Raw genomic sequence first — 15,615 nt, forward strand, 5'->3', positions numbered from 1 at the left:
ATTTTTAAAAATTTACAATATCAGGTCTGTTATTCTTGGTGTTATCTTTTGGTTTTTTTGAAGCAGAAGCAATCCAAATACAAAACGAAAGTGAAACAGAAGAAATAAACATAGTTAAAAGATACGATTTGTTTACGTTTTTTATTGGTTTTATATGGTTTTTTGTTTTTATTGAATAGTAATAGTAAAAAATTAAAAATTTTTCTCATACTTTGTGTTTCAACTGTCAGATATTGCGCGGTGTAGAGTCGAGAAAACTGAAAAACCAACACCCGATACTCGTACAAAGTACTGGAAGAGTTCCAAATCTTTTTTTTAGACAATCCACACCGCGTCGCATACGAAGTTAGTTAAGTGGAAAACATAAGTCGAAAACAATTTAATATAAATCAAGGGGATTGCACAAAATTAAAATGTTGGTACTCATTTTGAAATGTGAATAGGGTTGGTGTGGTGTGTGTTTTTGTGTTTCGGGTTCGGTATCATGGCTGTGTATAAAGGATAACGCTGGAGGATTTGGGAGCAGGAGCAGACGTGCCGAAAACAGGGGTTAATTAATGTATAAGTAAGGTGTATATTTGCTGTTCAAATAAATTGCTATCTCCACTTCCACTCTTGCCCCGCAACGTAAGAAACGTTTTTACAATACAATCAACGTTCATTTAACATTTACTTTCGCATAAATCATAATAATCACTTAATTGGGAAAGGGGAAATGGAAATTCCGAAAACGAAAGATCTGAGTATGGTATAATCAAAACGGGGGGATCAAAATTAGATTGGGAGCAGCGGAGTAAATGTAAATAATTAACATTTTATGCTTACAATTACTTTCGTTCTTGAACGCGTTTCGCTAGTCAGTTTCAATTCAATTAACAAACCATTTTGCTGAACTTTCTGCTTACTTTTAGGGAGCTTCAACTAATTAGAATATTATGTGTTGCAATGAAGAATGGTTATATAAAAAGAAATTGGCAATTAAGTGTTGTATGTATAAAGTGGCCGGGGTTTAGCCAACACATCGGGGAACGGAACTGGGGGCGTGAGTCAGTTGTCTGTTTCGATTCTCGTATTCTATATATCTTGTATAAATGCAATTTCATGTGTGTGAGCGTGTATGTGTCGTTGTGTGTGAGTGGGATATTTGTGTGTGTTGATTGATCCTGTATCAAATCATACAAAAATAGTTGCTTGTTATGTCATTCTTGTTTTCAATTAACCTGCACAAATTGCGTTGTAGAAAAGCTCCTGGGAGACAACCTATACCGTTTTCTTATGTTTTTGACACTAGTTTTCGACTAAAGAGACGTCCGCACGACTGTCACTGCTCTGCCGCTCACTGTCCGATTATCCAGTTCCATTTCCAGTTCCAGCTCCATCTCCATCTCCAGCTCCGATCCCCGGCGCACCCCGACGTGTAGTATTGCTGCTACTGCTGGCGATCGGGACACTCGGCCCGATACCCTTAGTTTTTGGGGCCCCACACGGAAGTGATGGGCGTGGCCACTGGAGCCCCGCTAGCAGCGAAGTGCGGGAAATCCTCCTGCGACTGAGTGTTGGGCGCAGTCAGGTTCTTGGCCTGCTTCTGCTTCTCCCACGGCGCGTCCTTGATGACGAAACCGTTCTCGCTGGCACCTCCAGCGCCGGATCCAGATCCCGATCCAGAAAGGAAGGCACCGACCGTCTGGGGCTGCGGCGATGGCGGCAAGTTCTCCAAGAAGTCACGCTCGTAGTCCTCGGCCATGCCAAGCAGCACCTCCTTGGCGTTCTCAACGTCCTCCTCCTTGCCAATGATGGTCACGGCATTGGGGTTGCTTTGAGCTTCGTCGGAAGAGGGGAACTTAATGTCCACCTGGTTGTGAAAGAAAAAACTTGTTAGAAAGAAATAATACATGGAAAACCAAAAAGTTTTCTAGTTGTTTTTCAGTTTAAAAGAAAATTAAAAGCCTCCAATTAATTTCTTAATTCCATACATTAGAAACCCACCTTGTAATCTTCGATGACCTTGCGAATAGTGCGTCCGCGATGGCCGATAATGTGGGAGTGAATGCGTGTATCGATTTCGATGACCTCGCGATAGAGGGTCTGGAGGTCTCCGACGATTTCCAGGATGGCATCGCGAGCAGCCTCGGCCTTAGCCTGGTAGCCGGTGATGGAGATGATGCGCTGATTGGGATCGTCGCGCTTGGGCAGCGAAATGTTGACGTCGTGATCGGCGCGCAGCTTGTTAATCACAGCGCCATGGCGACCAATGAGCTTCGAGTGGTACTCCGTATCAACGTCCAATTGGAGAACATAGGAGCGCAGCTCACGGTCGGCCCGATCGGCCTCATAATCCTCGATCATCTTCTCCAGCGCCTCGCGGGCCTCGGCCACGTGGGCGGGCGTTCCAGAGACCTTGATCACATCCGACTTGAGCTCGCTGGGCGGCAGCTCTACGTGCACATCGTGTTTAGACATGAACTGGCGCACATTGGCACCGCGCGGTCCGATGATGGTGCGGTGAAGGTCGAAAGGCACCGTCAGCTCCTCCTCGATGGGGATGAGATCGAGCAAAGCCTGCTTGGCGGCCTCGCATTTCTCAATCCTGCCCGTAATGCGGATAACATCGCACTGACGAACCGGCTCCACCGATTCCGCCTCCTGCTCGCCCTCCTGTCCCTCGTCACCTCCATTCTCGCCGCTACCTCCGTTGGTCAGACCCTCAACGGGTTCGGTGGCATCACGATCGGGGAACTTGATCTGCACATCGAACTCGGAGGTCACCTGCTGAACCTTGAAGCCCCGGGCGCCCATGATGGTGCGGTGCTGGCGCTGAGGAATCACCACCTCGATGGTGGTCTGGGCTTCCAGATCGGCGACAATCTCCTCGATGCGCTGGCGGGCAGCTTCGATGCAGTCCTTTGCGCCCTTGATCGTAACCTTATCGGAGTTGGTGCCGGCACGGGGGAAGGAGATCATCACACCGCCGCACTCCTCGGAAATGCGGTGCAGGATGAAGCCGCGCTTGGCCACAAAGTGCTTGTGGTGCTTGGGATCGACGACCACCTCGCCCTCAGTGACCTCATCGCACTCCTTGATAATTGCCTCTAGCTGCTCACGGGCCTTCTTCACGCTTTCCTCCTTACCAATGATGGTGATCACCTCCTTGTCGGTGTCCTCGTTCGAGGGGAAGATGATCCGGGCACCAGTGGCATCGCGAATCTTGCGAATGGATGCGCCATTCTTGCCGATCAGGAACTTGTGATGCTGCTGCTTGGCGCGCACCTCGGCGGTATAGGAAGCTAGCTGCCTTTCGTTGGCCAGCTCCAAGAGCTGACCCTTGGCCTTCTCCACATCGTCCTTGGGACCGCGAATAGTGACCTGAATGGATAAAGGCATTATTAATAAGAGGAACTACCATTTGTCGATCTAATATAACATACCTTATCGCTCTTGGAGTCGCTGTTGGGGAACTTGATGGATACGCCACCGCACTCCTCCATGATCGAGGAGATTAGCTTGCCGCCAGTGCCAATGATCGAGTTGTAGTACTTGGGTGGGATCTGCACTTCCTCGGTGACAATGTCGGAGAGTTCGTTCTGGATCTTCTGAATGCGTTCCTTGGCCTCCAACACGTTCTCCTTCTTGCCGGTAATAACGATCACCTCGTTGGTATCGCCCTCGGCCGGCAGATCGATCTTGGTCTGAGTCTCGTCGCGGATCTTCTTGATATTGGCGCCACCCTTCCCAATGACGAACTTGTGGAACTGCTTGAAGATGGGCACCTCGATGATGTGCGACGATTCTTGGATCTCCTTGACCAGCTTGAGCAGGTCTTTGTGGCACTTGTCCACATCCTCCTTGGGGCCGCGCAGCTTCACGATGTCGGTGTTCTCCTGCGGTGTGGGTATCGTGATCGTCACCTGGCGGTAGCGGTCCTTTACCTCACGAATCTTCTCGCCCTTGGCTCCGATGATGGAACGGTGGAGGCGGCGGTCAATAATAACGTCCTTCGATTTTTCGTTTTCCAGTTTGTCGATTTTTTCTTGTAATTCAAGCTGCGCCTGCCGCACACCCTCCTTGGGTCCCTCGATGCGAATGTTGTTCTGGCCCTCGCGCTCTTCGATGTTGATGTTGACCTTAAGCTCATCCTTCAGGCGATTCACATTGGCGCCAGCCTTGCCGATGATGTGCTTGTAGTAAGAGGGATTGACCGTCATCACTTCGAACGTGAAGTTCTCCTCGTAGTTGCTGATGATTTCGGACAGGTAAGAAACGGCCCTATCCACATTTTCGGGATCGCCCTCCAACTTGATCTTATCCTCCAGGCAGTTCACGTTCACGTTAGGGCAATCCTCCTCCAGCTGCTTCATGTTGGCACCCTTGCGTCCGATCACGTACTTGTGGATCCAGTGCGGCGCATTGATCTCCACCGACTTGACCGAGTTCGCCTTTTGGTAGACAACGGTCAGGGCATTTCCCAAAGCCACCTGCGGTCCACGCAACGTGATCGTCTCCGAGGTGGAGTCGTTGGGCGGCATCTCCACGGACACACCGGTCAACAGCAGGATCTCGGCGATGGTGGAGCCCTTGGGACCGATGACGTAGCGGTGCTGCGCCTTGGCCACCTCCACACTGACAGTAGAGCACTTCTTCTCCATCTCCTTGAAGATGGCCTCCACTTTGGCCTTGGCCGCTGCGACGGCGTCCTTCTCGCCAGAGATGATGATCTCATCCTTCTGCACTTGCTGGGGAGGCACATTGATCTTGGCGCCCGTCTCCTCCTGCAGCTTGTTGAGGTTCTCGCTGTAGGGGCCCACGATGAAGGGGTGGTAGATCTTGGGCACCGTGGTGCGGTCCGCAAACTTCTTGTACTGCTCGGCGGACAGCTGGCGGATCTCCTGCTCGGCCTGAGCGATACCCTCCTTGGTGCCGGCAATAGTGATGAACTCGCTCTCGTCGCCCTGGCTGGGGATGTTGATGCGCGTGGAAGTGGAGCGCTCGAGTTCGCGCAGCCGTTGGCCACCCTTGCCGAGGATGACACGGTAGTGCTCTCGCGGAACGGTCACCTGCCGGCTGGCCTGCGTCGAGAAGCCCATCAGGATCTTGCGGCGGGCGTCGAGCAGCTCGCTTTGCTTGCCCTTGATCAGGAAGGTCAGCGACTGGTTCTTGCCGCTCACAATCTCGATTTGGGCGCCCGTCTCCTTGGTGATCTGCTGGCAAATCCGCTTCGACTCGCCCTCGCCGAACTTCTCAGACTCCGTGGACTTGCGCTCCTCGCAGGGGACATGCAAAACCTGTGAAGAAAAGGCGTTGATAAAAAAAAGGAGGTTAGTATTTGATATAGTTTTTAATAATCAAAATTAATGACACTACAGTTTTATATTAGTAAAAATAAATTTCTTATTTTAAGTTTCTTTTTAGGTGATGATGTGTCTCTAAAAGTTTGGATCTATTAAGATTTTACTATCACACTTAGTTTATAAACAATCTTACCTGCGTCTTCTGGGAGCTCGTCACACGGGCTAACGTCGAGCTGGAAGCTCCGGATTGCGACGGCGCCGAGGTGTTTGCCGGCAGAGCCGGGAACAGGTCGTCGTAGCTGAAGGCGGGGGTGGCATTGCCAGTGCCGCCGCTAGTGGTGCTAGTGGGCGTAGCCACCGAAGTGGGCGAGGATGGTTGCTGCTCGTTGGACACCTGCTCTTGGCCATTGATGAGGGCGATGGGTTGCTGCTCGATGGTAGTTGCTACAAAATGATTTTTGGATTAGAACTTGCCATATTACAGATCTAAATTTAAAACTCACCGTTGTTAGATTCCTCCATCACTGCTGCTGCTGCTGCTTGCATTACTTAAAAAAAGAGAAGAGTCCTTTTTCGTTCCAAGTCGTTTACAGTACACTGAAAGTATGAGAATAGAGATATCTTATCAAGTAGTGCTCAAAACTATTACACCATAGGGGACCTATAAAAAAAACCATGTTTATCAGCTGCCGATAAAGCCAGTGATTAGTCACAAAGTTTCTGCGGAGATTATCGGAATGTCCGTCGATCAATCAGTTAGGAATTGGTTAAATGGGGCATTATTTCGGCAAACATGGATTTCATACAGCCTTTGTTTAGCTTCATTTTACATCTCTTCCTGTTGTCAGTCGCCCACAGCCTTACCAAAACTCACTACGGGTTGATAAGTGCGACCCCTGAAGACCCGCATGTAGCTGCCACCCGCTGATAAGGAACTACAGACGTACATAAATACAGACTGCTCGGCTACAGTCGGCATATTAGAGCTAAGATAATTCATTGGGTATGCGGCGTGACCTCAGTAACTTTAGGCACTACTAAAAAATAAGGTGCCTTTGCATTTGAATTGGTATATTTATGCTAATCACATGTTTTTTTTTATTCACATCGAGACTCAAAAATTAATAAACTAAATTATTATATGTTAAAAAATTATAATTTATAGATTATTGATTAGCTTTAACATCGATTTCAATATATTAAAAAAAATCAAATCTATCAAGTCCAATTGGTTCATAAATAATTCATCAAAAGCACTTATTAGCAGATGAACATGAAATTTCTTATGGCTTTGTTGCTGGAAAGCAGATCCAATTTGGAAGACCTAATTTTGTGGGCCTCCACTGTTAACAGTGCGTGTCCAAAGGGGGTGCGTCTAATGGATTTTCTGGCGCTGATAAACCGAAATAGATTTGGTTTCTAGACGGACTTTCTGCGCCAGAACACGAAACTAAGGCCACGTAGTGTATGGATCGGCGAGATGAGTGCCCGGCTCCGCATTTCGCTGGTGATAAGTGGGCCACGCAGGCAGATTCTGGAGCCGAGTGATAGCTATCGGCCGAACTAACTGATAAGCACATTCGTCCGATCACCACCAAGAGATCGGACTACGCACATACACGGTGGCAATAAATGCAGGTCCAGAAATAAGCTGCTATCAGCCAGATTTCGATTGGGTGAAAGGTTGGGTACGAGCGAAAAATAGAGAGATCTTAATGGAGAAAAGAAGGAGAGGGAGACCATGCACTTGTTCGACCAAAGCTGTTTTCTAAATCAATGCCCAACGAGTTTCGTAGCCTACATTTTCATCTCCACCGAAAGAACAACAAATGTATGGTTGTCTCTATAGCCAGTATCTTTGTATAGATGTGTGTGTGTGCTCAGAGGCGGTAGCAAGATTTTTATCAAGAGGGATTTATAACTTTAAATTGACACTATTGTAAAACATTTTTTGAGCTGGTACTGCTTATTAGGTCACTTTTTATTTTAAGAAATATTTAAAAATTATTAACTTATCACATATTATTTTCGTCCCTAGATAATAATGGTTGTTTTACTATTTTTTAAATGCCCCTAAAGACCTAATTTTGTACAATGGTTTGAGTTATTATTGGTATAAACTGTTTTAAAAAATAACAAATCTAAGTAATACAAATATGTGGATTTCTGGTATCTGGAACTATTCGGGGAGGAGTTTAACCCCCATTGCTGACGCCCCTGTAGGTGTGCATGAAAAATGTGTCAAAAGAAGAGACCAGAGCGGAAGAGTGGCAAGGAGAGAGCGAGCGCTTGACGAAGTAACTTAACGGAGCAGGGGAGCAGCTCCATATAAAACCGGATGATAGCCGGCAACTACAACAAAACGATCGAGTGCTATAGTATATGTATATGTGTGTGTGCCTGCACATTTCTGTGTCGCTCTTTTTCTTCGGGCGTACGTTTGTATGTGTGTTGGCACCTTTCGAGAAGGCACAGGTAAAAAAACGAAAACAAGCAACATACCTACATAGCAAATACCATCGCACGTACAGATGTACGTTCGTATCTGACGCCTGCAGCGACGCTGACGTCGACAAATGAAGACAAAGCACAAAAACAATGCGCTAAAGTTCAGCTTAAAAAAAAATTGGTATGCACATATCGGATGGATTCTTGTTTTTGTAATTTCGATAAAAAGATCAAAAAAAAAATAAAGAAAAGATTGACGTAGTCAGCTTTCAACATTGAACCGCTAACTTGGGCGTATTTTTCCCATTTTTGGCAAAACACTTGTGTAAAATGTTAAACTATGCAAATTAAGCCTAGGCGAAGGTTGTTCAACTTACGGTACTGTAAAATCCAAAAAATCCGGCCTAGTTTACTCTCCTTTGACCAAATCCAGTTTGATAACTTGGGTGTCTGCTGGAAAAGCCGAAAAACAATTGGTTGGAATTAATGCAATTAGCGGATGCAGATCGTAGGATGCCCTACGCTGCATTTCGTCGGTTATTCTGCATTCTGCACATCCCCAATAGAAAGTCTGTTATTTTTTTTTTAGTTCATAGAGATGGGAAGGGTGAAGAGAGGGCAACATATGCGGGCCACTTATTGGACAATTGTTTTTGTGGCAGCGGCAAAGTGGAGCAACGCGTGGGCGTGTGTGTGTGTGTGACTGTGTGCCAGTATGGAAATGCGGAAATCAGTGCCGTATGTTTGCTAGGTGAAAGGTTATGTGGATCCTCTTTTCCGGCACAGGGCGGGGCCTTCACTCCGCGCCCCTAGGAAATTGGGAGTTAAAAAAAACAGCACGCGCGCCTTCCAATCGGACAAATATGCTTATATATGCACGCATACATATCCACGGGATTTTAAGGCCCCTTTATGTGTGCGTGGACGAAGTCGCCGCCTTTTGCGGGTGTGTGCGTGAGCGCGAGTGCGCCGCCCGTGTGTATTATCAACCATTAAAAAACACGTTGTTTTTCACCGAGCGCACACAAATTTAAGGAAAATTAGCGGCCCGAATTTTCTTTCTTTTTTTGCAGCAGTTGCTACTGCTTCTTCTTCTCAGTCTTGCTCTGCCGTCGCCGCCCGGCCCTTTATAACTGTAAATCCGTGTGCACTCTCTTTCGCTCGCCGTAACTTATGCAATTCCGGGCATATTAACACCGCCGCACGGATCACCGGCCATCGGCAGTTGCTTTTTGCACTGGAATTTGTTAAATCTACACCTAGACTTTCTATTGGATGGCAGAACGCACGAACGCGGATCTCAACGTTACCGACTCCAAGTAAAATGTGAATGAACATGAGCGAACGTGGCAAATAGAGATGGGCGATAGGCGGCAGCGGGCGCAGGGTTGTCGCCCTTTGCCAGGCACAGGCGAGCTGTCAAACGAACTATCGGTGGTTGGACGCAATACGGTTGCCGGCTTTTGGGGATAAACAAAATGTTCTAAATTGTTGTAAAAAAATGTTCTGCAAAACCTACGAGAAAAAAAATGTAATTCCAGTAACATGTATTACAGGCAAATAAAAAATATATTCTGTAAGCTATATAGAAAATAATTGACAATTTACGGGTTAAATTTAAAATTACAAATAAAACAATATAGATGAAAACCCACTTTTCAAAGAAGCAATGCTAATCCTTAATATTTAACTTTTATAAAATGTTAGATAATTATTAGAGCTCAAAAACTTAGAACACATATTTTCGCTCAGGATTAAGTCGAGTTTTGCATACAGTTAGTTATTAATGTTAATGAAATCCACTAAAATTTAAAAATGTGATATAACCCGTTGTAAAATGATAATATTTGTTATGATAACAAAAAAATATTCGATTAATTAAACGCTCATCAGCAACTGCCGTTTACAGCTATCGATAGTCAGTGTCATCCTTGGCTTGTCACCACCAATTCTCAAAGAATCACAAAGGCAGAAAACTCCCCAATCTGTGGAATTTCCGGAGGAGAGAGCACTTCCATCGCGACGAGTTATCAGCGAACATCATGTCTAAGCTCAGGAATCTGTTGCCCACAATCTTTGGCGGCAAGGAGGCGCAACATCCGCCCGAGGGACACCTGGAAAAGGATGCAGCGCCTGTGGACGACAGCGAGACAGATAACAACAACAGCGGAGCCCTGGCGCTGCCCTCCTCCATTGGCACGCCCACCGCCTCGGCGGATCTTACTGAATCCGTGCTGCGCGAGCTGAGTGATCCCAACTACAACTCCATGGACGTGGTTCAGTCCGCCAATATCCCGGGCACCGTGAGCAATGCCCAGACGAACAATACCATGAACGTCCACAGCGCCCAGCAACAGGTGGTCATGAATTTCTCGAATGCCAGCAACCTGCATTTTGGCTCTGTCTACAACATCAACCAGAACCTCAGCGCCAGCAGTTCGCGCAAGGGCAGCACCAGTGCCACCGAGGAGGCGGCCGCCCAGCCGGAGGGCAAGCAGCGGTCCAATCCCGCTCGCAAAACAGTCAGCATTGTGACCATGATGCAGTCTCAGGAGGAACCGGATGTACGTCTCCTAGATGTGGTCTCCACCCACTTGGGCGAGGGCTGGAAGCAGGTGATGCGGGACCTGGGTCAGTCGGAGGGTCAGATCGATCAGGCCATAATCGACCATCAAATGCATGGCAATATAAGAGAGGTGAGTTTGGTCAAATAATGGCGAACTTTTCTGATTTAAAATTGATCTAATTGAACTCTAATCATATCGTATTTAGAAATGCAATTCTTCTGAAATCCGTCTATTCTTAGAGTCGTAAAAATCCATCAACAATTCGCCAAAAAATAGACGAAACTTAAAATCTTGTATTACAAGTAATACTAAACTGAGCTGACTTAAGTGTATGTCAAGATTTATGTGACGCATTAGTTTAATTTGAATATCTAGCTCTTATGACTCAAATCCTACTATCACCGTCAATTCTCTTTGTTTGGAAATTATAAAGCGAGGGTTCTAATATTCTGATAAAATCTTAAAGTGAAATTAAAACTAAAGAAATTTAAAATTTTTATTTTAAATTTGCTTACATTATTGACAGTTGTTCTTTTATATAATACTTACTTTTATAACAATACTCTTATCCTAAGTTTGCTTCCATTTAATATATGATTACTTGAATTGATGCGATTAGATTGCAGGTTAAAAGATACGAATATTACATTTACGTTTTACTTTGAAAAACTTTGGTAAATGTATAAGAGGATTTTGGTGATATACTAAAGTCATATTTTTTGGATATTCATTTGGAAAAAAGATTTGTTCTCACATCTACCAACAACCCGCCATTTAAATTTCCTAACTAAAACCAGTAAACTAACGCTCTCTTTACTTCTCCAGGTGATTTACCAGCTGCTGCTTCAGTGGGTTCGCAGCTCGGAGAACGGTGTGGCCACCGTCGGTCGACTCACCACGCTGCTATGGGAGTCGCAGCATCGGGACTGCGTGCAGCGCATGAAACTGGTTTGGAAGGCACTGGAGAAACGCAAGACAAACAGCTAGCCGATAAATGGGATTCAAGAACAACGATGCCAGAACGAAAACGATGCATTCGGTTGTACAAGCCTGTGGGAGGATAGAGACGGGAATGGTTTCTTTACCCGACGTTTGCTAGATTCAAAGACCTCCGCCGGACGACATCCAGCAATGAAGAGAGGAGACTATCCGACGATATACATATGTGCAATATTTGTTTTATTAATCCAAGCCTTCGAATAAGTGCCTAAATGTTTGCATTAACTATTCTTACACCAGTTTTATCTTTAAGATGTGATATTTGTGTCGAAAAGGGAACCAGCACTTGGAGTTTGCATTTCAAAGTATTTTTGTAAAATGTATAGAAATAGAAGCTTTATTGTTACGTAACCGGAGGCAATCTCATTTCTAACCTTTAAGGTAGAGTACAAAGTCACACAATCTTCGTGATCTTTGAGCTAAACATGTCAATTAACATCTGTGCGCCGTTGCCGTTAAGCGACTGATAGTTTGGCTGACTGGTCATCCTGTCCAGCCATCCGCTCAACTTGGGATAGCGCTTGGAATCGATAGGGGCCAAACCCACCAGGCTGGAAACCGAAGACACCATACTGTAGTCGGCGATGGTTAATCCCGGTCCGCAGAGGAACGGCTGATTGGCGATGAACGACTCCAGGAAGTCGTAGGCCTCGTAGATGGCATCTATCTTGGAGCGCGGAACCTCCGTCTCGTTTTTGTAAAACAAAGGTGCGGCAATATTCCGGATGCAGCCTTGGAACAGCACGCCCGACTCAAAGTGCAGGCGTTGGTCGACAAGGGCCCGCTTGAAGTAATCCTTTGGATACAAGGCATCATCCTTGGCATAACGCCTCACTAAATACGCACAAATGGCATGGCTATCCCAGATGATCTGGCCATCGTCCTCCAAAGCGGGCACCGTTTGCTGCGGATTCTTCAGAGAGTATTCCTTGCCCTTATGCTCCCCAGCCAGGAGGTTCACCAGCTTATACTCATACTGCAGACCCAGGGCGCCCAGGGTCAGTTTGCAAGCTCGCACCGGCGGACTGGGCTCTACACCATATAGTACTAATTTTCCCATCGCTTTTAGGTGACCGCTCGCTTCGGGTGTCGATTCAAAACTAAACAAGCTTCGTCTATCGCTACTTACGATCAAGCAACAAACGATTCAATTAATTCTATATATTACTACACCTTACTTAGCAATAGAATGCTTGTCATGTTAAGCGACGTAATTGAGATTTTGCCTGACTGGCATAATAATTATTCGAAAAGAGTGTGTTTTTTTTACAGATATGCTTTTCAGAAAGATCCGTCTCTATTTTCATCCAAGACAACTGATAGGGATTGATTAGGCATTATTTTCCCTCGATTGTATTGTGTGGCCCTCAAGAAGTTGTCTGTCGGTTTTGTTTGTACACATGCCTTATCTTAACTCTTTATTTTATTTGTAGTCAAAGTGTAATGGAAAATTCTTGAAACTGACTTATTGAGTGTGGTGAAATTGGTAGGCTTGATATACTTTTAATCTTTTTAAACAAACTTGGCGATATCTAAACTGTTTGCGAAAAAAAAGCTTTCAACGGCAAAAAAGTATTTAAAATTGAAACGGAATAATACATATTCAGATTGAAAAGATTTCTGGAGCTTGAACAGATAGAACTTTAAAAACAAATCAAAATAAGAAATTTAACTAAGTTATTGGTATGTACATAAATGTGGCTTACATTTACTTGACAAAAACATATTTTATTTATAATATAATATGTTTTATTTGCTGGGCATTCTTTCCAGAGAAGTTATCTTTCGACAGGGTTGTAACACTAAACATCTAGACTTGGTCTGGATACTTATTCTTTTGAAAAGTTGTGAAAAGTTTCTGTCTTTTTAGGAGCAGTGATAATACTGGTGATAATTATCTTGGGTTATCTTTTTTGTCCTTTTTTTCTAAAATCAGTTTATTTCACCATAGTAACTAAAAAAAAAATTGTTTAGAAGGGATTCAAGGAAAACAATGCCAGGCCAAAAACGATGCATTCGGATGTCCTTTGGGAGGATAGAAAAAGGCATCGTTAATTTAATCGACGTTTGCTAGATGCAAAGACCTCCGTCGGACGACATCGAGCAATGAAGAGAAGAAACTATCCGAGATATATGTGCAATATATATTTTTATTAACCCAACCCTTCAAATATGTGCCTAGATGTTTGCAATGACCATTCTTACCCCCGTTTTGTCTTTAAGATGTGATATGATAAGATGTGTCGAAAAGGGATCCAGAACTTGGACTTTATTGTTACTTAATCGGAGGCAATCTCATTTCTAACCCTTAAGGTAGAGTACAAAGTCACACAATCTTCGTGATCTTTGAGCTTAAAATGTCAATTATCATCTGTGCGCCGTTGCCGTTGAGCGACTGATAGTTTGGCTGACTGGTCATCCTGTCTAGCCATCCGCTCAACTTGGGATAGCGCTTGGAATCGATAGGGGCCAAACCCACCAGGCTGGACACCGAAGAGACCATACTGTAGTCGGCGATGGTTATTCCCGATCCGCAGAGGAACGGCTGATTGGCGATGAACGTCTCCAGGAAGTCGTAGGCCTCGTAGATGGCATCGATCTTGGAGCGCGGAACCTCCGTCTCGTTTTTGTTAAGCAAAGGTGCGGCTATATTCCTGATGCAGCCCTGGAACAGCACGCCCGACTCAAAGTGAAGGCGTTGGTCCACAAGAGCCCGCTTGAAGTAATCCTTTGGATACAAGGCATCATCCTTCGCATAACGCCTCACTAAATACGCACAAATGGCATGGCTATCCCAGATGATCTGGCCATCGTCCTCTAAAGCGGGCACCGTTTGCTGCGGATTCTTCAGCGAGTATTCCTTGCTCTTATGGTCCCCAGTCAGGAGGTTCACCAGCTTATACTCATACTGCAGACCCAGGGCGTCCAGGGTCAGTTTGCAAGCTCGCACCGGCGGACTGGGCTCTGCACCATATAGCACTAATTTTCCCATCGCTTGTGACCGCTTGCTTCGGATGTCGATTCAAAACTAAATAAGCTTCGCCTATCGCTGTGTACGAACAAGTTAATGAATTGCATATATTACATCACGTTCCTTAGCCATATAATGTTTTTCAAGTCATGCTAAAGACCTGTCTCTATTTTCAGCCAAGACAACTGATAGGGATTGATAAGGCATTCTTTTCCATCGATTGTTTTGTGTGGCCCTTAAAAAGTTGTCGTTTTTGTTTGTACCAGAAGCCTTATCTAAACTCTTTATTTTATTTGCGTCCAAAATATTATATGATGGAAAATTCTGGAAACTGCCTTATTAAGTGTGGTGAAATTGGTGGGCTTGATATACTTTTAATCTTTTTAAACAAACTTTGAGATTTTGCGATATCTAAATTATTTACGATTAAAAGCTTTTTAACGTCTAGAAAAGTATTTACAATTGCAACAGAATAATACATATTTAGGTTAAAAAGATTTCTGGAGCTTGAACAGATAGAGCTTTAAGGGGTTATCCGGGTCTTGACACTTCAAAAAATTAATTTTTTTCAAACTTTTTTATATAATAGTACAAAGTTTCAGGAATGTTGTCTGAAAATTTCAAGTCGATCGAAGCAAAACTGTAGGAATGGGAGAAATTTAAAGCCCAGCGCGTCGGACGTCACAACGGGCCAGATGCGGCACTTTAAACGCGTTTTTCTCAAAACCACTTTTTTGAAGTCGGTAGTCACGATTTCTCAAAAACTATTGCACCGATCAACTTCTGCTTTTGCACACTTCTTTTAGACATAATTCTCTTGTCCTTAACGGAGGGATTTTTTAAATTTTTAATTACAACTCATTTTATAAGCCAAAATATGGCCAAAATTTACGTACAAAATGACACTTTTTATGAAAAGCGCTACAAAAAATTCAATTTTTAATTTTTAAAAAAAATGGCTCGTAGAGGACAAGCGAGACACATACACTATCAAAATAATTTTGGTTTTTTGATTTCAGACAAAAATTGGAGGAGATATTTTGCCTACCGCAAGGACACAATTTTTTATGAGGTCAAGTTCAAGCCTGCCTCAACGGCTCAATTTTAAAAATATTTGATTCAAATTTTTACACAATGTTGGTCAAACCATAAACATTAATGTACAATAAATGAAATTTGTGAAATTGTCATAAGATCTTGAAAAAAAATTCACGAAAATAGGATTTTTTTCGTGCTCCAAGACCCGGATAACCCCTTAAGAACTCATCGAAATAGGAAATTTTACTAAGTTATTGGTACATAAATGTTGTTTACATTTATTTGACAAAAACATATTTTATTTATA

General features: G+C 44.4%; 4 protein-coding genes across 4 annotated transcripts; 1 reads left to right on the forward strand and 3 right to left on the reverse strand.

Annotated features, from left to right (window-relative positions):
• Positions 1-122: 122 nt before the first annotated feature.
• On the reverse strand, positions 123-9,117 carry LOC108048640 (vigilin). The gene is made up of 7 exons (XM_017129421.1): positions 9,044-9,117; positions 8,111-8,186; positions 5,789-5,882; positions 5,479-5,729; positions 3,426-5,279; positions 1,987-3,363; positions 123-1,852 (listed from the first exon to the last, which is right to left on the reverse strand). The coding sequence occupies exons 3-7, from the start codon at positions 5,829-5,831 to the stop codon at positions 1,466-1,468; spliced, it is 3,912 nt and encodes a 1,303-aa protein (XP_016984910.1). The 5' UTR covers positions 5,832-5,882; positions 8,111-8,186; positions 9,044-9,117; the 3' UTR covers positions 123-1,465.
• A 553-nt stretch (positions 9,118-9,670) lies between these two features.
• Positions 9,671-11,650, forward strand: LOC108048656 (protein immune deficiency). Its single transcript, XM_017129460.1, has 2 exons — positions 9,671-10,429; positions 11,126-11,650. The coding sequence occupies exons 1-2, from the start codon at positions 9,776-9,778 to the stop codon at positions 11,285-11,287; spliced, it is 816 nt and encodes a 271-aa protein (XP_016984949.1). The 5' UTR covers positions 9,671-9,775; the 3' UTR covers positions 11,288-11,650.
• On the reverse strand, positions 11,614-12,409 carry LOC108048657 (glutathione S-transferase 1-like). Its single transcript, XM_017129461.2, has one exon. It carries the CDS (start codon positions 12,357-12,359, stop codon positions 11,694-11,696), a length of 666 nt encoding a protein of 221 aa, XP_016984950.1. The 5' UTR covers positions 12,360-12,409; the 3' UTR covers positions 11,614-11,693.
• Positions 12,410-13,547: 1,138 nt separating this feature from the next.
• LOC108048615 (glutathione S-transferase 1-like) lies at positions 13,548-14,308 on the reverse strand. The gene has a single exon (XM_017129387.2). The coding sequence runs from the start codon at positions 14,289-14,291 to the stop codon at positions 13,626-13,628; it is 666 nt and encodes a 221-aa protein (XP_016984876.1). The 5' UTR covers positions 14,292-14,308; the 3' UTR covers positions 13,548-13,625.
• Between the last annotated feature and the right edge of the window lie 1,307 nt (positions 14,309-15,615).

The sequence above is a fragment of the Drosophila rhopaloa genome, unplaced genomic scaffold (assembly GCF_018152115.1).
Source record: "Drosophila rhopaloa isolate 14029-0021.01 unplaced genomic scaffold, ASM1815211v1 contig_115, whole genome shotgun sequence".
Taxonomy (NCBI): Eukaryota; Metazoa; Arthropoda; class Insecta; order Diptera; family Drosophilidae; genus Drosophila; species Drosophila rhopaloa.

Bases quoted from the DNA above. Each gene is read 5' to 3' on its own strand.
- LOC108048656 (XM_017129460.1), top strand. From the start codon at position 9,776: ATGTCTAAGCTCAGGAATCTGTTGCCCACAATCTTTGGCGGCAAGGAG. The intron at 10,430-11,125 runs GTGAGTTTGGTC...TTACTTCTCCAG, and splicing joins TGCATGGCAATATAAGAGAG to GTGATTTACCAGCTGCTGCT.
- LOC108048615 (XM_017129387.2), bottom strand. From the start codon at position 14,291: ATGGGAAAATTAGTGCTATATGGTGCAGAGCCCAGTCCGCCGGTGCGA.
- LOC108048657 (XM_017129461.2), bottom strand. From the start codon at position 12,359: ATGGGAAAATTAGTACTATATGGTGTAGAGCCCAGTCCGCCGGTGCGA.
- LOC108048640 (XM_017129421.1), bottom strand. From the start codon at position 5,831: ATGCAAGCAGCAGCAGCAGCAGTGATGGAGGAATCTAACAACG. The intron at 3,364-3,425 runs GTATGTTATATT...TTATCCATTCAG, and splicing joins GCGACTCCAAGAGCGATAAG to GTCACTATTCGCGGTCCCAA. The intron at 1,853-1,986 runs GTGGGTTTCTAA...TTTCACAACCAG, and splicing joins AGGTCATCGAAGATTACAAG to GTGGACATTAAGTTCCCCTC.